We start from the raw sequence: 22,049 nt of genomic DNA, 5'->3' as shown, positions 1-22,049 counted from the left end.
ATTCAAAGAATAAATCAATTACAAAAGTATGAAAATATTTATTTAGCACTGACATTACAACAATGCACAGTATATAATAAAAATAAAATGTTTAATGTCTCATCGAACAAATCAGAACACGAGGGTGAATGCCCCTGATCTGGCGCATGAGAGACACGTTTTTTCTGCTCTCCTTCTCCTGCGCTGTGTGCTTCTCCGTCTCCAAGCAGGGACTCAGCATCCATCGCGGCCTGGATCATTTCTCGTGCACGCTGCTTTAATCCCACATCCAAGTAATGGTCTTTCTAACGCGGATCAAGCACAGTCCCGAGGAAGTGCAGAGGATCCGAATAGATCTCAGCCAAACGTCCACACCGCAGACATGTTGGCGTTTATCCAGACAAGCGTGCGCTGGCCGCGGTTTTTGTTTGCGTCATCACAACTTTCTGTTTCGGCCGTGTTGTTTCGGTGATAAAAGAACATTTTCGGTGGCCGAATATTCGGTGCATCCCTAGTACCAACAGTAGCCGAGTGGGAAACACTCTGTACCGTCAACAGAATGGCTGCAAATGCACGAATGAATCTTTTGGTTTCTCTAACAATCATAACAATGAAGTGGTTAAGATGATGTTCGCTTGGTTTTGTGTAATCCCTGCAGCTAACACTCCCTCTAGTTAATACCAGATATTTGATGCTAAAAGAATGCATAGCTGAAAACGCTCAAACGATCCCAGAAACATGGTGCCATTCTGAAAAGTCTGTTTATATCTTATCTGTAGATGAATCCACGTCAATGGGGCCAAATCTCAGAGAGCGCTAAGGATCTGGTGAGGCGCATGCTGATGCTGGACCCTGCTGAGAGGATCACCGTCTACGAGGCTCTGAACCACCCCTGGCTGAAGGTAATGCAGACTCATGTTTATGTCGTCCATTTGACAGCTTAATACAACAATTTGGTGTTTCGACTGTTGATTTACTGCAGTTTTCACCTCTTCACAAGAGCCTGAATGCAACATCAGGAGGCTTCAAATGAATCTGTTGTCAGTCATGACATTCTCATTATTTACCATGCTGGGCTACCGTCTCATAACTGCCTGCAACATGGCAAACATCAACTCAAAAACAAAGAAATGTCTTTCTTGCTTTGGTGCGTGGGTAGTCTGTAAGACCCAAAGTTTTGACTTTTGTGAAAGTTTTGGCCCGCTTCGGAGACGAGTAGAATGAAACCACGTAGCCGAGAGGCATCCCGTAATGATCAGTGGTTTGGGTGCCACAGCCCTTCACACGGGAGAACAATGACAGCGAGCGGTGGCACAGCGGCGTTACTGCTTGTCATGTGTTGTCAGTAGGAGCTTTTATTGTGTCGTCTTCTGTGGACAGTGATGGAGGGGTACTCAAAGATGACAATTCAACTGACTATAATTCATCATGGAGCTGCCTGACACATATCTTCACTTACAATGCTATATTTTAATCCACTGCCCAATTCTATAAAACTAGAGTTTAGACAAATAAAGAAATCCAAAGTCCAGTTGAAGCAGATCATTTCCACTCTAGTGTTGGCTTCATACATCATACACTCTTACTACAATACCATAAACCTTTGCACTCATTGGTCACATAGCTGACCAAGAAAGAGAAATTGGGGTTTATGTACTGATGTAATATAGTTACTCAACATCACCATTTCACATCTATTCACATCAACCACAGTGCTCTCTTTACACCCAGATATATATCACTTATTTATTTGTGGCAGTGCTTATCACACCATCGTGCATGTTTGCAATGCAGAGTTCCTGTTATAAGTCTGTCTCCAAGCCGAGATGAAAGGATTTATCAAGACCTGATGAAGCTCTCCACAGCCACAAAATACATTCATACAACAATTTTCACAGGCTGAGTAGTGCTCCTCATAACTAGTGAAGTGATCTTGATGTTGGAACTAAGAGTATCCTTTTAAGCCTTTAGCTGTATGAACAATGTCCTTCTTTGTGTTGGACTTCCTAGGAGAGGGACCGATATGCCTACAAAATCCACCTGCCAGAGACTGTGGAGCAGCTGAGAAAGTTCAACTCTAGGAGGAAGCTTAAGGTTTGCATCAACACACACACACACACACACACACACTAACATGCAGCCAATAAGCCGCTTTGCAACATTGGAGGCTTGTTGTCATGACACCATCACTGTTGTGCGATGATGAGATACATCTTCACAGTTACTCATGACGTTATGCTTCAGGGGGCTGTTCTGGCTGCAGTGTCCAGTCACAAGTTTAATTCCTTCTATGGAGACCCCCCTGAGGACCTCCATGACTTCTCTGAAGACCCCACCTCCTCAGGTACACACAACACAAACACACACCCTCCACTAAGAATTGTTATCCTTTAATCTTTGACACACTTCCTCCCTCAAACTTCCTTCCTCAGGTTCATTCTCTGGTTGAAGTTCTGCTTTTCTCTGTCGGGCCTTGCGAAAGAGGCTCTTGTTATTACACGCTGACTCTATTCTAGGGGTTCTTAAATGCAACACAATATAAACAGTATAAACCATACACACAATCTCAACTGGTTGACATGTTCTGGCATTGAGATCCATTTATCTGTATGTCTTTTGGAGAGAGAGTAGTTTACTCCGTCCAGTATGTTCTCACTCAGTCCTCACTAGTCATTACAAATAAGGAACTCTCAAACACTTCTGCATGACGCTGGACCAACACTGAACAAAGGTCGCACGGGGGAAAGTTTTCAGGCAGAACTTCTGAATTTGTGAAATTTGGTTCGCATATCCGACCATGAGCACTGTCCAACAATGTTTGCTTCCAGCTAGGGCTGGGCGATAAAACGATAAAGATACATATCGCGAAATAACTTTTCCTCGATAGAAATATGAGACACGCTCGATACAATTTCGATAGAATTCATTCGTCCATGTTTTGACGGACATAACGCCTGGTCCACACTGGACGCGGAAGCGCCGCGGCGCGGTGCGCCGGATGGCTCATGCTGCAGCATTAAAAGATCTTCAGATTCGGATATTATGTCTACTGGTATTTCATTGCCAACTCTCACCTGCACTAGACTAAACTGGTATTTCAGTTGCAACGACAGAGCCGAAAATCGCGAGCGATCCGCGCACCCCCGTTCAGACCAGACGCGTATTTCTCCGCGGCGGTCGACAAGCGCTTCTGCTCAGCTGTTGTTCATTCAGAGCTATTTTTTCCCATTAAACCCCATAAAATTAATACGCCATGTTTCTGTAACCAAGAAGTTTGTAAACTTCTTGTATTTATCCGTTCTCTCTCTCTGAGCGAGAGAAAGAGAGCGAGAGAGAGAGGGACACACACACAGACAGAGAGTGTGTATGGTAGAAGACAGTAGTAGTGCAGATATACCGTTGAAATACACTTTTTTTTCACATTTATTAAATGTATTGTCTCTTCCTGTTTCCCAGTACGAGTTGAGATACACAAATATGATCGCGTTTGTCAATCGCGGTATTTTATTTTGAAAATTGCTTTTATTTTGAAAATTGACCGGATTGTTTCGTGTTTCTCCATGTGATTTCCTGCCAGAATTGCCGCGTTCACTCGCGGCACGCGCAAAAAATAGAGCAGACGCCGAAACGATCGCTTCACGGCGCGGGAGGGCCGCGCGTATTCGCGGCGCTCCGCGTCCAGTGTGAACGACACCATAGCTTAACAGGGGCGCCGAATGGAAGCGGGCTCCGCTACGCGTCTATTCGCGGCACTTCCGCGTCCAGTGTGAACCTGGCGTAAGAATAGCCAATCATAATTAAGTAGCGCTGCACCGAACCAATCATGCTGGAATAGAGCCACGTCAATTTAGGTTGACGCACACAGCACACGTAATAGTAATTTGATTTATATATCGTGATATATATCGATATCGACTGATATGAAAAAAAATATCGTATCGGGATTTTTTCCCATATCGCCCAGCCCTACTTCCAGCTGTTTTAAACATTGACATTAACAACTGTTTATTTGCAAAACTTACTTGTTTGTCTGTTTCTGTTAATGCCTCCCACCTACTAGGACTACTAGCAGCAGAACGTAGGTATCCGCTGGTTCTCTGTGCGTTGCTATGCTGGTTACTTACTATTTGTTTGCTAAAGCTAGAGCGAGTGTGCGGAAGTAAAAATAGTCTTGACTGAATTTGAGTCACACAGACGCTGCCGACGTGCTTATGATGTATGCCTGCAGGTGAGCTCGCCACATCTCCCCGTCCCCAGGAGCGCTCTTTCGCTGTCAGTCGCTTTCTTTTTTGGACTTTAATCCTTCCTCAGAGTTTCTTTTTTATCTGGAGCATTCACTCCAGACACTTCTGCCAAACTCCTAGCGGCTGCCACTATGGCCTCCCTCCCTGCCTGTCAAAGTCCTGGGTAACACAGGGAGAGTGACACACTGTGTAACCAATCGGAGTGTTTAAGGTTGGTAGACGGCACTTTGCTTGCTGCTCATGTAATGTTAGAGTCGTTGTGGAGTTAATAAACTAACTTTCTCGTTTTGAGAACGATCCGACACCACAACTCTGATAAAGTGTAAAAAAGAAAGCATTCCCTGGTGGCTGTGGGCTTCATCAGCACTGTGCAAACTCATTCGACAGCGTTTCTAATGTAACAAACATTTTTATGTCAAAGTCCCGACCGCACTCTAGCTTTAAGTTGTCTTTCTGTTTTTAATAGCTTCACTTTAATGTGTGTGTGTGTGTGTGTGTGTGTGTGTGTGTGTGTGTGTGTGTGTGTGTGTGTGTGTGTGTGCGTGTGCGTGTGTGTGTGTGTAACAGGCGCTGTGTCTCAGGTGTTGGACAGTTTAGAGGAGATCCACGCTCTGACGGACTGCAGTGAAAAGGATCTAGATTTCCTCCACAGTGTTTTCCAGGACCAGCATCTACACACACTGCTCGATGTAAGTGTCACACTGAAGCACTCTGGAATAAATCCCCCTTTTATGAGTCATTCATTTTTATTTCACCGTGATGGCTTTTCTAATTTATTGATAACTTTATTGAGTAGAAAAATGATTTGTTCGTTACGCAGTTCATAAAAGCTTCAAAATGCATTCATCATGTTTCCAGTAGCAGCGACTGCTGTTTCTTTGGAATTAAATAAAAGAGTAACTGCTTCATGGAATCAGTGGAGACATCAAGATAGCAAAAATAAAGAAAACCCAACTGATTACTGAGAATAGACATCCAGGACCAGGCCTGTTCATAATTCTATGAGCAAGACAGAGTTCATAGATCTTCATCATTTATAACGGTTATCTTTATGAAACTATGGATCCAACATCGGGCTGCTGCAACATATTAATGCAAACTCTTCCTGAACTCTGGGGACATTTTGGATTGTCACATAAACAACAAATATTTCACTCAGTGTTTTTCTTATTGACATGCGTTGCACATGATTTTGGAGCCTAAAACTGAGGCAGTATCTGTACTTGACAGCTGTTGTATGCCAATCATTGTCCAGTATATCAGTCATCCAATCAAACAGTATGTCTGTCGCTGTGTTGCAATATATAATTATGCACAAACAACAGGGAACAAACAGGCTTTCATGTCAAACATCGGCTTCAGATTTGAAAGACAGTGAAACTAAAGTATTTATATGAACAGACAGGGGGCGCACAGCGGAGCGCAGCTTGAGAAATATTATATATGAAATCAAAAGCCGTGTTTCGAGTTCCCAATTTTGCAGCCTTGATCTAAAATGTAACGATGGTTCTAAAATACAAGACTGGGGAAGAATCTAAGCGTATATAAACGTACGCAGGCACCGACAGTGTGATTGTCTCAGCAGTATAAACCACTCGCCCCGACCAACAAAGCCACCTGTGCTGTTTTAACAGGAATGTTTTCACTTAAGGATGAATATTAAACATGTTGGGAGCTTGTGGAAAGTGTCTAGCTGGCAGGTTATGTCCCCCAGGCCAGAAGTCTGAGCCATGGTGATGAGTTACCACTACGCAGTGGTCTTTGTGATTGCATGTTTAATAAAAGGCATAAATAGCTTCCTTCCACCTGCACACACAAGGTTGTTTTCAAATGTGTTATTAAATTCCTTATGCATTATCATGCATGTGTGTGTGTGTGTGGGGGGGGCAGAGTTTTAGCCCTTGAGTGACGGCCGGTTGTTGTGACTCAGAGATGCAATCTGTTGACCAGCAGCTCGACAACTGCTTGACCACATCGCCACCATACTGGGTTGCAAAACTACAGTTCCCAGCAGCTGGCAGAGAGGCTAGACAGAATTTAAGATGAAGACGCAGTTTGTCTGACACTCAGTGAGCTTCATTTAGTTTCTTATTGTTCCCTTAATCCGTTTTGTTTACTCTGTTCCCTCTCCGCGTCTCTTGTTGTTAAACAAAAGATTTGTTGGCAGGAGATGAGAATTTGTAAGAATGTCATCCAACAATTGAGTCTGTTAAAAGGAAAAAAGAATGTAAGAAATGCATATCAGAAAGTCAGACGTTTACAACAATGAATTAATGTAATGCATGATTATATTCAACTTTACTTTGATACAAATATTTGCAGTTTGTTTGTCATTTTGGAAAATAGAAAATATTCATCTATGTGAGTGGAGAGCTTACTGGACTCACAGTCTGTTTACATGCCAGGATTGTGCTTCAGGGAAAGTACACATTGTCCTTTGATTTGATCTCCCAGCATTGAATTGTGGGTAATGTAGGAGACCAGTAATCACTCTATCCACTTTGACAAGAAAGAAGTGGAATAAAGCAGACTATATCTCTTGTGAGTCTCGGGAGTCTATCAATATTATAGGAGCGCTGTCTACATTTATTTATGGCACCTGTGTGGGAAATCAGGCCTGTGGATGTGAGCCCAGTTCCACAATGATTGAGATTCAAGTAACAGTGAGCCTGGTAGAGAGTCAGAGTCCCTCTGAGATTAGACAGTCATAAAGTTCAAAACGGTGACATTCATGAGCATCGCTGAGCAGCGATTTTTGAGTTGGTTAAACGGCTAAATAGCTGTTGAAGGAGGGGAGATGAATAGTCTGTCACTTTCTTCACCCTCCTGTTCAGAGCTGCCTTAGTGATTCCAACTCGTAATCTTCACTTAAACTCATGTGTCTGTTGATGAGCTGCTGCACGTTTGTAAAAACGGGCGTTTAAATTGTTCTTCTTTATGAACTTCCAAGGAGCGAACTACAACTAAGAGGCTGAAATCCATGCATAGAGCAAACTGAGGAGAAGGGATCGCTAAAGAGACGTGTGCGTGCATGTGTGTGTGTGTGTGTGTGTGTGTGTGTGTGTGTGTGTGTGTGTGTGTGTGTGTGTGTGTGTGCAGCAGTGTCAGTGGGAGCCTGGGGCTGCAGATGTCTCCTTTTCAGCCTCGGTTTCACACCCCTGCCCCACTGAGAGGAGGGGGAGTCAGCGGAGGACACAAGAGTGCAGTGGCAGGAACAATGGCTTCTATTGTCAGACCTTAGTGACATTCACAACAAGCACAGTCTCCATCACTATCTGTGCGGCTGTAGCCTCCACACGGCAGAAATGCTCCCTCCTCCGAGGGAACCAGTAATCCTGTAGACCCTGAGCGGATGGAGGATGGAGCGTCCTGCTTTAGTTAACTAGTTTGCACGGTGTTGACGGCGCTTTTCTGACAAACCACTTTACTGTCCCCTGGGTGAGTGTGTTTCCTTCCTGCTTCCCCTTCCAATGTGTTTGTAGGAAGTGTGTTTTGTCAAGAGATGCCTCGAGCTAATTTAACGTCAGCAGCCCGGCTTCCCCATGTGTGTGTTTTTGGTGTTTGCCATACATAATAAGGCGCTTTAGTCAAGTGCGTTTGTACTTGTTTCTGTCCTGGTGTGTTAGTTTGTGAAGCTCCTTATGCTGCCTGGCTAATGGAGGCAGGGTGATGAGCTGCCCTGAAGGAAATGTCTCAATTTACTCGTCACTAATGGGAAATGAATATTGTTGGCACATGCAGCCGCAGAGGGATGCAATCATGCTTGTTCCTGTCACATTTTTAAACACTGTAGTCTGCATACCTGAATCCTTGTTATCTGGTTCTCAGCATATGACGCACATTTCTCACCGTTTACAGTTTGTTCAGCTGTGGGCTGAAGAATTGTATTCATGCAGTTCCTTTTCAAGTGGAAACCCTCAGAGGTCAGCTCGACTTTGGTTAACGCTCAACAAAGGCAGACTGATGTTGACAAGTCTCCCTTTGAAAGAACAGGAGTGTAGTAAATATGTATGTGTGTGTTCGGTGCTGCAGACAGCATGTGGGGCGGCACGCACTCGGTGGCACTGAGTACGATTCAGCCCTCAGGCTGTTTCCTTTGCTATTGTAGTCTTGTAAGGATCTCCTGAGGAGTGCGTTTATGTCTTTCTGAGACAGTTTGTCCATGAAGGGAGGATGCAGATGCACATTTGACATGTGCGTCATCATTCCCAGGAGGATTCAAGCAGGGAGAAATGCAACATCCTCCTGACAGAAGCACACATGTATACGTTTTCATTCACATATAAAGCCACCATCCCTTTTATTCCCCTGCGTGTGTCTGCTGGACCTCGGGTGTCTGTCTGGATGGGCTGTTAGAGGATTACACACTTACATCACTTAACATGAATGTACCAGATGTGTTTTTAGTGCCGTTGCATCAGCTGATGGTTTTCCGGAGATCTTGTCCACTGGTTTCCTGTTCTTCAAACGTTTCTCCAAATGAACATTAACATCCCAGATTCAGTGTTTTGATGTGTATTTTATAATCTTTTTCATGTCAAAAACATCATTGCCAGGCACCATGACGTCCACGTAACGATTATACATTATGAATTTACATGATTTGCACATAATGATCCACTGCTTAGTCGTCAGATAGCCCTTTCAGACGGGGAACTGAACTGAAACTTGAAACGTTACTATGGTCTCTTGAAAGCCACCAGACTCTATGTATAACAACAGCGTAGATGATTTTCAGCATTGGTGAACTCTTGTGCTGATGCTCACGTCTGAGTCTACAAGCTGGGTTCCTGCCGGCCGCCATCTGCTGTCAGTAACACACTGACTATGGATAAGTCATACATTTCAAAAACCCCCAAACTATCCCTTTAATCTCTTTGAGAGGATTTCAAGCCGGTATCAGCAGTAGGTGGATCGGCCTGTAGCCATTTCTCTGTGTTGCTCTTTTAAGCTCAAAGAAAAGTCATTTAATAATGAATCAGTGTCACAGTGGGCTCCCTAATTACAAAACCTAATTTCACATGCGTTGATTTTTGTATTACAAACCATGTTGGATGCACACAGAATATACAGAGCATTTCAAACCCGACAAAGGCAAAATCAAGCTGTGATCAAGCTGTGATTAAAAAGCTTCACTTAATAAGATATTCCCAAATCTATCTACCGTAAATCCATGAACCTCTTCAGCGAGCGAAACTGGCTCTGGTTTCACTCTGAAGATTCTAACCCCTGTCTCCTTTTTTGGTCATTTTTAAGTTGTAATCTTAACTTGTTAAAATCAAATATCTTCCACCATAATGTCAGAAACAGTCCTCAATATGTAAAAAATAAGTCCTCTAACAGCATCTGTTTTCTGCCTGCATCTGAAACATACAGACAATCCCACTTCTCTTAATGTCGACTCATGTTGACTGAGGTAAAACATCAAGTGAGGAGTCATTTTGTCATAGACTTCTATACAATCTCACTTCCTTTTCACCCAGAACAGCTTCACCTTTCAGAGTCATAGCATAACCGCCTGTGTAAAACCCAATGCTATGAGATTGTGCACACAGAGTTTTCCCCATTTGTACGACTCATGGTATCTCACGTCTCTGTGACGGCAGGCTCTGTGCCTCGCCTTTGACCACGGCTGTCTGAGCGGCTATAAACAGGATTCTGTCACATGCAAACTGAACCACTGAGTGTCTTTATGGTCAAATTCAATACTCTCAATGCACGCAATGCAGATTCTAAATCATCTTCGAAGGTTAATGTTGTTTGTTTTCCCTCACATGCTCTGTGATGATGCCCACGTCACATGGCGAGGGAAAAAAACAGAAGAGCGTTGCATTGAACTGTCTGACACAAAAGGGCTGTTTGTCTGTGACTCTGTGTGTCTGCATCGGAGTGCTTTTCTCTCTGTGTGAAATGTTCTGTACAGCAGGTTAAATGGAAAATCCACCAGACAGCTTTCTCATCAATCCATCACAAGAGTGTGTCACTAAATGTGGTTAAATAGTTGTTTTAGATGACCGCAGTCGTCTGCAGCCACCCTCGCTCTGATTAGAGCACACAGCTGCTGCCTTTGTTCAGACACTGTTTTTCAGGGCCGTTTGGGTCTACAAACATCAAATCTCTTGAATACACCCACACTCCTCGTCTCTGACTAGACCCATACACGCCAGTTTAGTCACCGCGGTTTATTAGTCAGCTGGGATTTTTCATAAACAGAGCTCGTGTGTCTTTAGTCTTCAATCGGAGAGATGAGAAAACAGTTCCTTCTTGTCAACAGTTCAGTGTCAAGAAGACAAAACATAACGCTCTGAAGTCAGACTAAACCAAATCAAGAGGGGGAGCTGAGGATAAGTGGGATAAATAAGGACAGCATTGTTTTTAACCAAATTCACTTGACAAATACCAAACATTTATCCAGATGATGTCTCCATAAACACAAAGATATCTGTGGTTTCTGCAAATATAGTACAGCTTACCGTTAACAAGATCCACAAAACTACTTTGGATGGAAAACGAAAGAAGACGCAAATGAGGTTTTAATAATAAAAAGAAGCTCAAGTAACTTTCTAGAATGCGTTTTTTGGGGAATACTCATACAGTTACACAACTTTGTCCTCAAAATAAATAAATTGTTTGTTTAAAACGCCTTTCCTGACATCACATCACATCTTTATGTTATTACATCTGGTTAAAGGAAGTCTGATGTTCTTGAAAGGCTCAAGACTCACCTGTTCAGACTTCACCTCGCCTCTACATAGCATGACCCACTAACCCCCCCCCCAAAAAACAACCCTTACCTATAGCACTCTGATCATAGCACTGTTGCTCTTAAGGTACTACTTTACTCAGATTAGGACCTAACACTTGTTCTATTTTTAGCTCTTACTTTATCGGCAATGATACGTTTCCTTCTTTTGACAAATGTACTTATGTAAGTCGCTTTGGACAAAAGTGTCTGCTAAATGACCTAAATGTAAATGTTGAATCACCTTGTTTCTGATGATTTTCTTGAGGAGAAGTGACTCACGGATCAGGGCTGTTGGAAAGATGAAGTTTGTCAATGTGAAGGATTGAAAACAGGATTTCTATTCAAACCAGTATTATATTCATGAAGTGTAGAAAGCCAAACAGAGGCTTCAATTCAACAATATTCATGGAAAAACAACGTGTCATTATCCCAAAAGTGCAGCTAGTTGCTCGGTCATTGATCCTGATAACCTCATGTGTTGCCCTGCTTGCCGTTTCACCGGCCAACTGAATGGTTGACTGATTGTTGTCTTTTGTTTCAGCTCTACGATAAGATCAACACCAAGTCTTCTCCGCAGATCCGAAACCCCCCCAGTGATGGCGTGCAGAGAGCCAAAGAGGTGAACCAACACATCCGCATTAACACCAGCATTTACACCCTTCCTGTTTGTGCTGTTGGTCTGCGTGTGTGATACTGGATTGAATCCGCTGTGAAGATGACAGACTCAGTAGTTGCTGGCTTTCCTCTTTAAGCTCACAGTTCTGTATTAATCCCTCTGGCCTCTCGCTCACTAAAGCTCTAACTCATCACTGCTGTGGATCATTCTACTCACCTGCTCTGTCCGCGTTAAGAAGCTGCTTTCAGTGTGATATTGGGTCTGGGCACAACCCGGCGTGTCCCGAGGGGCCTCAGCAAAATGGGAAATAATTTAACTTAATCTCATTCCTGAGAGATAATCTTTATTTAACAAATGTGTGAAAGTGATTGGGGTAATCAACATGTGGGGCGGTGGAAGTCATTAACCTCACATTTAAACTTAAGAGTCTGTTTGAGGAAATGGAAGCATCACACCAGTCATATATTATAACCAGAGTGCTCCCTTACAGCGAATACAACTCTGCAGGGCAGCGCACATTTGTCATGCCTTTCTCTTTGCTGAAATATGATTAATATAATATTGGATCAATTTAATCCTGAGCTATCACAAGAAAACCTCATTAATGTGAAGCAAGGGTATAAAAGGTAATTCATGCCATTTGAGAAAAATGTACGATGCTGGGGACCATGAGAGCAATTTAATGAGTAGTTTTACTATTTTAAAGTTGGTGGGGGTTGCTGATAAAACATGGATTTTTGTTAGGAGTGTGCTACTTAAAAAGTAGATTTTTACTGCGTGATTACTGACTTGGTTCATGTCGTCTTCACTATTAACAATCTCCACCATCCTGAGAAACTTAGAAAACAACACAAGCAGCCCAAACTGACCAGTCACAGTTCTTGTTGTCTCCAAATAGCATCTCTGTAGCCTCCATGGTGCCATGCAGTTGTTCCAACGCCCTTTATTCCAAAATATAGGGGCCAGTGGAAGGCCCATTATCCCCAAAATAAACGCCCATTGTTCCAAAATCACATTGATCCAGAAATACCTTCCTTCCAACAAACAGAAGCATCTTCCCTGTCGTGATAGTTTTGGGGAAAAGTTTGTCTTCAGTGCTTTCTGCCACAAACGGTCTATTTTAAATCAAAGCATGAGCTTTTCCTAAATCTAACCAAGAAGGCTCAAAGTCCTGAAAGCAAACTTCTCCCAAAACATGGGAACCTGGACATCATCCTGCGTAATAAGTACCTATGTGCTTCGTTGGTTGAGTGTGTATTTTCAGAGCGATAGGGCTCCAGAACAATTGATGATTGTTTTTGGGGGATAAAGGTCTGTCGGACAAATGGGCTCTCGGTCCAATGGGACATTTTTCAGAATAGTGGCCTGTCAGAACAACGGGCAGGCTTTGCCTCCATAACGTCAGTGCCGGCGTTTTTTTTGCATCGACTCCATAGCCCAACGTTACCATTTAACACACGACTATAAATCCAGCTTTACTGCAGCTGTCAATCTATAACGTCATCACAGAAGAGATCGTCCAGTGCTTCAGGCTGTGGCAAAGCAGATGCACACATCCACATTTAATGGTCAAGTATATTTAGATCCTTTATTCAAGCAAAAGTAGAAATACCACACTGTAAATATACTCCATTACACCGTTAAATGGGTGTACACGATGACCGTCGATGTGATTTTAAAAGGGTTTAAACAGCAGGTTTTAATTGGTGTCATTGAAGTGAAACTAGAGCGCATGAAGAAAGCAACGAGCACGTAAAAGGGGGAGAGATTGACTTCACCAACTATTTATGTTGAGTTATTTGAGTTCTCCGTAAGCCTCGTCTTAAACTTGGGTGACCTCTTGAGGTTTATTTGTTCATGACCCACCTCCCTGTGACTCGGGCTCATTGTCGGGGCAGATGCACCACAGCTCACTGGTCTGTTTACACAGAGCTGTTTTAATACAAATCTCTGGCTTCAGTGTTCGACCTTCCTCATTAGAGATGCTGCTGCATGAAACACACATCAACACTGTGTGTGTGTGGGGGGCTATTGGTGGTGTGGTTTTGCTTTCTTTACAGAGAGTTGCATTCTGGTCTCCGGGGTCTGACCCCGGCTCTGATGAATTCCCATACACCGTGTTAGTTTGGCTTTATGTGTTTGGCTCTCAGTGAGCACTCGAGCAGGATGCAAGCCGGAACTGGTGTTTAACAAGGAGTGTGAAAGAAGTGTGCGAGGGGAAATTGCATTGCAAGCGTATCTGCTTGCGCGGATACTCCGAATGCTGCCGTGTTTACGTTGTGTGCTTTGTTGAGGGGAGCAATTAAAAAGCTTGAAGAGTGAGGGAGTGGGTGAGGGCTGGCGTCTTAAATCCCAGTGCTGTTAAGACAGAGAAAGCCATTTAGGGGAGCCGAGCTCTCTTTTATGTGGCTTTGGTTCATGTCAAAGAGACCTGGCTAATTAGCACAGCTCTGGTGCAGTGTGTCCGAGAAGTCCACGTCTGCTTATAGAGTCTGGTTCACATTTTCCTACTTAAATCCGCCTGGATGGATTAAGAGTTGTGGATGGAGCCACAGCAGATGTGACGGAGTGTGTGCGGGTGTGACGGAGCGAAACAGACTTTTTATCTTTTATTGGTTTTCTGGTTGTCTCTACAAAGAACCTTGAAGGCACTTCAGCATTGCAAACACATTCAAATTTGCTTATAAACCAAACATATTTTTCAGGCATGTGAGCGTAGGTGGTTTATCCTGGGCCTAAAATTCTTGGAGAGATGCATCTGTGTTGCCAAACGCAGGAATAAAAGGATTTTGCGTACGTAGGAAAGGAGAGGAAAGGGAAATAATATCTGCTCCAGGATTTAGTAGAGCTCAAATTCTTCTTCATCTCTCAGAGTTCCTAGCAGGCAGCGAATGTTAGAGGAAATCAAAAGTGTGTCACACTGCCTGAAAACACTCAGGTGCTTATGTGAACAGCGAAACAGGTTTTCATGCTGCAATCATTCTCCTTGTTCATACTGGGTGAAATCCACACTTCTCCTCCAGTGTTAGAATGTGTACCAAAGCTAAAACTGAAGTATATTTCTCTCAAAGTTAGTCTTTGTAGTATAAAGTCCCAGCCTTTCTAAGGCCCACTCTCCTTCCACTTCATGATCACCAAGGAAACACTGTTCCTGGGGATTCTGTACTGAGAAGACTTTACCTCACAACCTCAGGTAAAGGTGTTTTGGCCTAAAACGAGGATCACTTGCATTAAAAGTGAATTAAAATGAATTTCTTAAAAGCTGGTTGAAATAGGAGGATTGATTACAATAAGAAAAACCCTCAGTGTCCATATGGGCACCTGACTACTGTTTTAAGACGGATTCAAAATTGTGACCTGATCCTTTAAATGCTCCAATTCTACACATATCATCATGAGTGTGATTTAAACTAGCAGCCCCCTCTTAATCGATTAGTCGACTAATCAGTCATTTTGGTCTTAGTCTACTAAGATTTCTGTAGTGGGTTTGTTATTCTTTATGCTTTTTTCATGGCTTATGATGATATTTTACGTGGAGCTTTAGTGTCTCCATAATATTGTGGCGAAGGAATCCAGGCACAGCTGACTCAGTTGGATCATCACAGCAGAATAATGTGTGTGCCAAAGCATCAGCTGCAGTTAATTAAAGTTGTTGCTAAAGCAAGTTTGCATTTAATCTCGAGTCTTTTGGCTCATTAAGAGTGAAGGAAGTTTCATAAATATCTCTCATGTGTGAGTATTTTTAGTCCTAGAATCAAACAGAGGATTTTCCTGTTTGTCGATCCATGCTGGTGGAATTCTGACTTTCTTATTTGAAGTCCACGTAAACTTTAAACAACGGTGATTCTGCTGATGCTTGATGACGACTTGCTGAGGACTGCTTCAACACAGTTTCACCTCAAATTAACTCATCATTTAATCTTGGTTGTGTCTTCAGGGACGACCTCGTCCTCCTCCTCCTCTGCCTTTCTTCTGTCTCTGCTGATTCACTCTGGCTGACCCTGAAATGCTTTGAACGTAATCAGACTTCCAGTGGACCCGTGTGGGTTTGTGGCCCAGCAGAGCAGCGATAAGGTGCTTCAGACTAGAAAAAAGCTTTGTTCTGACTGCACTAATATTCTTCTTTTCCTCTGAACTTATCAGCTAAATAATAGAGCTAATCTTTCTTGGGAGTGACGTTAACTGCTTTGGCTGTAGATACTAATCTCACAAATTCACAGCCAATTTCTCCCCGCTGGCTCTGATCAAAGGGAGGGGTGGAGTCTCACTTTCCCCTGACCTCTGTCATCACCTGTGAGCTCACTAAACAGGACACTCGACGGCTTGTGTAACCTTCTTCCTGTGTCTTCCTCCACTTAAGAGCTCCTCCCAAGATGAAGCAAGTGGCGCTTTGAAACACCTGGAATATGTAAGCCCTCAACACGCCCCCCTGGTGTCATGTTCACGGTACTAACGAGTAGAGCAGGAGGATGAGCTGTGGTTTGGACGGAGGGGGAGTAAAGATGTGAATAACATCCATGAAGGTTACTGCACTGTAGCAGCTCCCTGGTGTGATCTACTGTGACTGAAAGAAGAACGTTGGTTTCTTTATTGATATGCACAAAACACCACGACTGTATTTACAATACTTCAACTCAAATGATGCAGATAACATCTGACATTCGAACGCAACACCAACGACAAACACTGACTCAAAATGACACAATAACTCATAAACTTCTCATATCATACATCAATGCATACAGTTACTCTACTAGCACCTCTAAGGGAGCTGATGAAGTGATCAATAAAGCACACATTACAGCGGGATGGATAGCTGTGACCCTTAAAAGCTGTAGGAACAAAGAGGCTGACCTGAGTTTAAGGCTGACCTGAATGCTCCGAAGTGTCGACCGTTGCCAAGTTAGTCTCAATCAAAATCAGTATTCACCAGCATTGTTTTTTGTTTTATATTTAGTCTATGCATTCATCCAAAAAATGCCATGAAATAAGGAAAAGTAGTCCCACATAAATCATTATGCACCAGCATCAGACAGCTGTGTGTGTGTGTGTGTGTGTGTGTGTGTGTGTGTGTGTGTGTGTGTGTGTGTGTGTGTGTGTGTGTGTGTGTGTGTGTGTGTGTGTGTGTGTGTGTGTGTGTGTGTGTGTGTGCGTGTGTGTGTGTGTGTGTGTGTGTGTGTGCGCATATGTGTGTGTCGTAAGCGGAGGAGATCGATAACCAGACTGTCAACTAACCCCGGTCTTATGTTTTATGTAATATGTCATCATAGGCTACAGTCTATTTATTTATTTATTTTTTTTATAGGCACACATATGAGCCAATGTGTTGTTTTTATGGGTTATGACTGTAATTCATTTGAAGTGATCATTGAACATTTTATAGCCGTTTTTGTTTCAATAAAAGTCTTATTTTTGCTCTCATCTCACTTTAGACGGTAATAGCAAAGTCGATTATAGTATAAGTAAATCATATCCACGCGTTTTAAGAACGTTTGACTGCTCGGGTTGTTGCCCTCCCACCACTGTTGTAATTCCCAGGCTCCCTTTGTGTGCTACTGACTGAACGGGAACAGGACTGAGGGCTCTGTACTGCTTGGCCCACAATGCAACGCTCCTTTTTCTAGCAGCTGTATTTGTTTCTCTGTCCCCCCCACCCGTCACTCCAAGATCCATAAACATCCTTCAGGACAGCCATAATTCCTTTCATAATGAGTTCCTTTATTTAATCCAGTAATCTGGAGTACAGCAGAAAGACAGGAAACCGCAGGACTTGTTTATATCCAGCTAGTAGATGAGACATTCAGGTTTTAAAATCCTCTCCAATTCAGTCTATTTCAGTATGGCAACACAGTCTATACAAGTGTGTGTGTGTGTGTGGGGGGGGGGGGGGGGTAACCAGACCAGACCAGACCTGACCAGACCTGAGATCTGCTCTGGTGAGGAAAGAAGTGATGTATTGAGGTAGTTTCTAAAGGAGACCCCTCTAAATAAAACACTAGAATTTAGTTATCTTTTCTATAAATATCAATGTTTTAAGGTGGAGCGAGCAGTGTGAGAATAAAGACTATATTCATAGTGAAGCACAGACATGATCGTCCATCTGCAAAATAGAAATATCATTAGTTTCCAGTCGCTCCAACTTTTCCAAAAGGAGACTTCTCTCCAGCTAAATTCACAGATAGTTATAGGATTGGACAGTTTCTGTAACATAAAATGTGTTAACGTCAGGGAGATGCAAACTGGGCTTCGTGGGAATATAAGACTTTTTGTCGGCAGAGATTGTAGCATCCGGTTCCGATGCCAATGAGAGAATAACGGCTAAATATAAGCACAGATGAAGAACACCTGAATGAACACACACTCGGAAACGAGAGAGTGCATCGTAAATCCACAATGCAGGTTTCAGTAGTACTTCCAAACACACACATTCACACCCTCAGAGGCTTCACCTCCACAATGCCACATTCACCAGTCAGGCGCAACATAACTGGAGCCGACATGGAGTCACGTCAAAGGGGCAGGAGGAGGGGCAGAGCCTTGACCAGCTTCCCCGAGGCCCTGAGCGGTGTCCAAAGTTGGGCTCACATTGGCTGTGGAGATGTTGGAGGCGGTGTCTGGGCGAGTTTGAGGGGGGGAGGGGGGGCTGTGAGGTTCTTGGGTCGCTCTCCATACACTGCCTGAGGTGCAGCAGCAGGTACAGCCGGGTGCTGAGGTATGAGTGTGTACGTATGTATGATTTAGGCGATAATGAGGAAAAACTGTGGCTGAAACACAAACCGAGGCTCTTTCCTCTCTCTTCATCTCCAGGTGCTGGAAGAGATCTCCTGCTACCCAGAGAACCACGAAGCTAAAGAACTCAGACGGATACTGACCCAGCCACATTTCATGGTGAGTCCAAAAAGGCACACAAACACACAGCCTCTGTCCGTCAGACCTCTCAGACCGGTTCAGGAGGCCTCTTCACAAACGGACGTAGGCTAGACAAAGCACGGCCGACTCCCTGTATCTCTTTTGGACGGACTCTGCAGGCCTCGGCAGTCTGCAGCGACAGAGAGTGGGGCGGAGGATGGAAAAGCTCTACAAAGACAGACATATGTAATAAATATGTATGTGGCACAGTTTTTTGGTATTTATTTGACATTTCAATGCGCCTCTTAAATGGAAGGGCCTGCTGTGATCACACATGAAACGTCATTTAGCGATCATTCACACGCGTTTTTAAACGGTCTCAGACTGAGGATCTGAGCAGCAAGGGTTAATCCAGTCAAGGGGAAAGTCACTGTAGGGCTGTCAGCAGCCTCCCCTGCTAATCCTATCACATTAATGCTTGTGATTTCCGCCTCTGATCAGTGGTCTGCTCGATATCAGACAGACAGACCCACAGAGAGGGCGATGAGGGGCGGCATAAAACAGGACACAAAGGAGTGAAAAGTGTATCAAAATGATAAAGGGAGTGAGGAAATGTCATTAGATGAATGGGAGAAGAGGGTCCAGACTGTGCAGCGAGGAGGGAGGGGAGGTGTGGATGGAGATCAATAAGGCATAGTCTGATGCGATGTGCTGTGTCGGGTCAGAGGCCCGGCTCCTTCATAGCGCTACGAGAGCGTAAACTGACGGAGGGAGGAGGGGGAGGAAGAGAGGTTCTACATTCCAACAAGTTCAAGTGAGAGCAAAGTGGAGACGTGCCATGCTGTTCTGGTACTTTCACTCATATCACATGATCTTCTTGAGCTGATAGAGTTGCCGTGGAGTTGTAAATGTTCAAATTTCCATTTTTCTGAGCACTTAAAGGACTTTTCCTCCATGTTACTGTGTCTTAACTGCTGAGATTAAAACTGTATTCTTGATCTTATAACAGCATTTGATCCACTCAGAAGTAAATGAACAATGCCCTCACTATATCTACAAAAGTGGAGAGCCGTTGCCAGGTGGATTTTTGATACGGGCTAGCTGTTTCCCCATTTAGGATGGGGTTAGTTGAGGTCAGGATAACTGTAGGAAAGTCGTAGTTATGTTGTCGTGTTTCCCACTTGACGACAAATTGTTTCAAAACCTCCAGCAGCAACTTACATCACTGTTTGACATCAATCATTTCTACCGCGGAGTGACCTTTTGACACAACCTTTGAAGGATTTTACGTCATCCTGTCTTTGATGTAAGCACCAGAATTCAACAGAGTTTCAGAGAATTCATCAGATAATCTTCATACCTCCCCCAGTAACTCTCTGGCTCTGCGTTAATCAGCAGTCCCACTCTTTCTCACTTATCTTCTCTTCTTATGCTTTTTTTTTTGGGCCTTTTTTCTTCTTCTTCGCTTTCTAACTCACACACCCCACACAGCATGGGAGGATGATTTAACCCCTTACCCCTGTCCTCATTAGGGCTCAGGCACACACACAAACACCCAACCTCAACTTCCTCCGTGTCTTGGAACATGGAGTTTCTCTTCTGTGTGATGTAGTTTGACATGGAAGTTAAGAGACGCTGCCACTGCCTTCATGTCTCTGCCTCTCTGATCTGCTCCCCTCCTCGGGTGTGTGTGTGTGTGTGTGTGAGTGTGTGTGTGTGTGTGTGAGTGACCCAAGACAGTGACAGGTTTCCTCTTTGTGGCGGTTTGATTGCTGTCTTCTGAAGTTGGGACTGGTTTGTTCGAGTGCCACTCAGGGCTTCTGTGGCTGTCAGAGGAGTGGAGTGGAACACTGGGTTTGAAGCGCTGGCGGGCTCTGCAGCTACACAACAAATGCTCAATAACTCAAGCAGACAGAGGCGCTGCACACCAAAGGCACCTGGGGGGAAAGGGGGAATACCTGGAACTACGGCAGAGTAGGGAGGCATGCAAGTTGTGATGTAAATCCCTCCCGCTCATTAGCTGTCTGACTGCAGAATGAGCTCCAGCAGGAGGGGAGCTCTCCCTGTGTGTCATCCACCAGTGAGACAATATATTTGGGGTTCAGGATTCCACTCAGTTGGAGTCAAATGTAGTATTTCTGTTCACAGTGCTCACGGTAGACGACTCAGAAACACCCACATCAATCTGCTGCCAATCTGCAGATTTTGAGAAACGGAAATAAATGATTTGATTAAACACTTTCCAGCCAGTAATAGATCAAATAAAAAAAATGAATATGATTAAAGCAGGAACATCAGTAATTTAGTATGTGTTGATCTATGGAAGCCCTGAGAGGCGAATGAGAGAAAAAACATTCTGGTGATCCTTTTTCTTGTTCTAAATTGGTTTCTCTCCCGTGTTTATGACTTTACATTATAAGTTAAAGGTCCCATTTATGAAAAACAGGTTTTCTCTGGTCTCTACACCTATAAACTTGTCCTCCCTGAGCCGGTCAACTCCAATAATGAGGAAAACAAGCGACTCCTGCATGGTCTCTGCAGCCCCCCCACTGGTACAACGGCACTCCTACAGGCTGTTCAGATTCAGCTCCTGTTGTTACGTAACGAAGGGAGTCATTTACACAGGCCGAACTCCTCTGATGATAGGAGATATCCGAGAGGGGGCGTTCATCACCGAGTTGAAGTTCGGTGTGTCCTGCGGTGAGACAGCAGTGAGATAGCGGTGTTTCACAATGTTGTCGCTCAGAGCTAGACATGCAGGTGGCTGTGTTGTTGGTTGTACAAATCAACATAAGTGAAGAAGAGACAGTGGTTGCATTTCATTTTTAATGACAATGGGCTACGGTCCGTGTTAGCTTGTATGTGTGTTAACCACTTCACATCGGACTGCTTCAGTAACGAGGGTCAGTACAAAGCTGGCTTTGCCTCGACACTGACCCTCGTAAAAGGATCTGTCCCAACCATACGGGACCCAGCAACTTCACCTGAGACACATAGGCGAGCCATAGCCATACATCCACGTAAACATTGGCGCATGCTACCGCTAGCGTAAGCCAGTAGGCGATGACAGATGGAGCTCATTAGCATTTAAGGGTGCAGACACAGAAACAACCTGTTCTCATTTGAGCAACTTTTAGACAGCTGAAACTCAGGACCACGGATGGGTTTGGGGCAATGCATATGGAATACAGTGTTGTTGGACCTCTGACAGCTGTTTGGAATTGATGAAAAACAGGATAATATGGGACCTTTAAGTTATAAGTAAGTTATGTTTTCTCCCAAGTGCGTTTGGGTTTCTCCATGCACTCTAAATCAAAAACCCATCTATTTTGTTTCTCTGAGCGGAGCACACATTTTAAACGTCAGTATCGCAGTCGATCATGTTCATTTAATTGTGGGAAGCCCAAATCTAAATAGTAGATAAATCTGCAGCCTCTGATTTGAGTCGTTTCAGAGGGCCATCATTACACGCACTAATCACTGTGTTTACCTTCATTCTACAGAATGACTGAGCACACCTTCACATGATTATTGTAATTTATCATTATTACACACTTCAGACAGGTCTCTTATAACTTGATTTGGGCGTGTTAATGTGGGACGCTGGATTAACAGA

The 22,049-nt window shown here is 43.8% G+C and overlaps 1 protein-coding gene across 15 annotated transcripts in view; it reads left to right on the top strand.

Moving 5' to 3' along the window:
• caska (calcium/calmodulin-dependent serine protein kinase a) overlaps positions 1 to 22,049 on the top strand; it is a 113,491-nt gene that overhangs the window by 76,563 nt on the left and 14,879 nt on the right. For 6 of the 15 annotated variants that reach the window (XM_084023455.1, XM_084023457.1, XM_084023451.1 and 3 more), the window contains exons 8-15: positions 759 to 881; positions 1,990 to 2,073; positions 2,224 to 2,323; positions 4,040 to 4,057; positions 4,791 to 4,912; positions 11,510 to 11,587; positions 15,945 to 15,992; positions 18,392 to 18,472. In XM_084023455.1, coding sequence (XP_083879581.1) covers positions 759 to 881; positions 1,990 to 2,073; positions 2,224 to 2,323; positions 4,040 to 4,057; positions 4,791 to 4,912; positions 11,510 to 11,587; positions 15,945 to 15,992; positions 18,392 to 18,472 — 654 coding nt within the window. The remainder of the gene's footprint in view (positions 1 to 758; positions 882 to 1,989; positions 2,074 to 2,223; positions 2,324 to 4,039; positions 4,058 to 4,790; positions 4,913 to 11,509; positions 11,588 to 15,944; positions 15,993 to 18,391; positions 18,473 to 22,049) is intronic. The other 9 variants (XM_084023462.1, XM_084023453.1, XM_084023461.1 and 6 more) reach the window with 3 other exon arrangements.

Source organism: Eutrigla gurnardus (genome assembly GCF_963514095.1).
Source record: "Eutrigla gurnardus genome assembly, chromosome: 12".
Taxonomy (NCBI): domain Eukaryota; kingdom Metazoa; phylum Chordata; class Actinopteri; order Perciformes; family Triglidae; genus Eutrigla; species Eutrigla gurnardus.
Note: the sequence above shows the minus strand (reverse complement) of the source record. Positions and strands in the feature narration are given on the sequence as shown.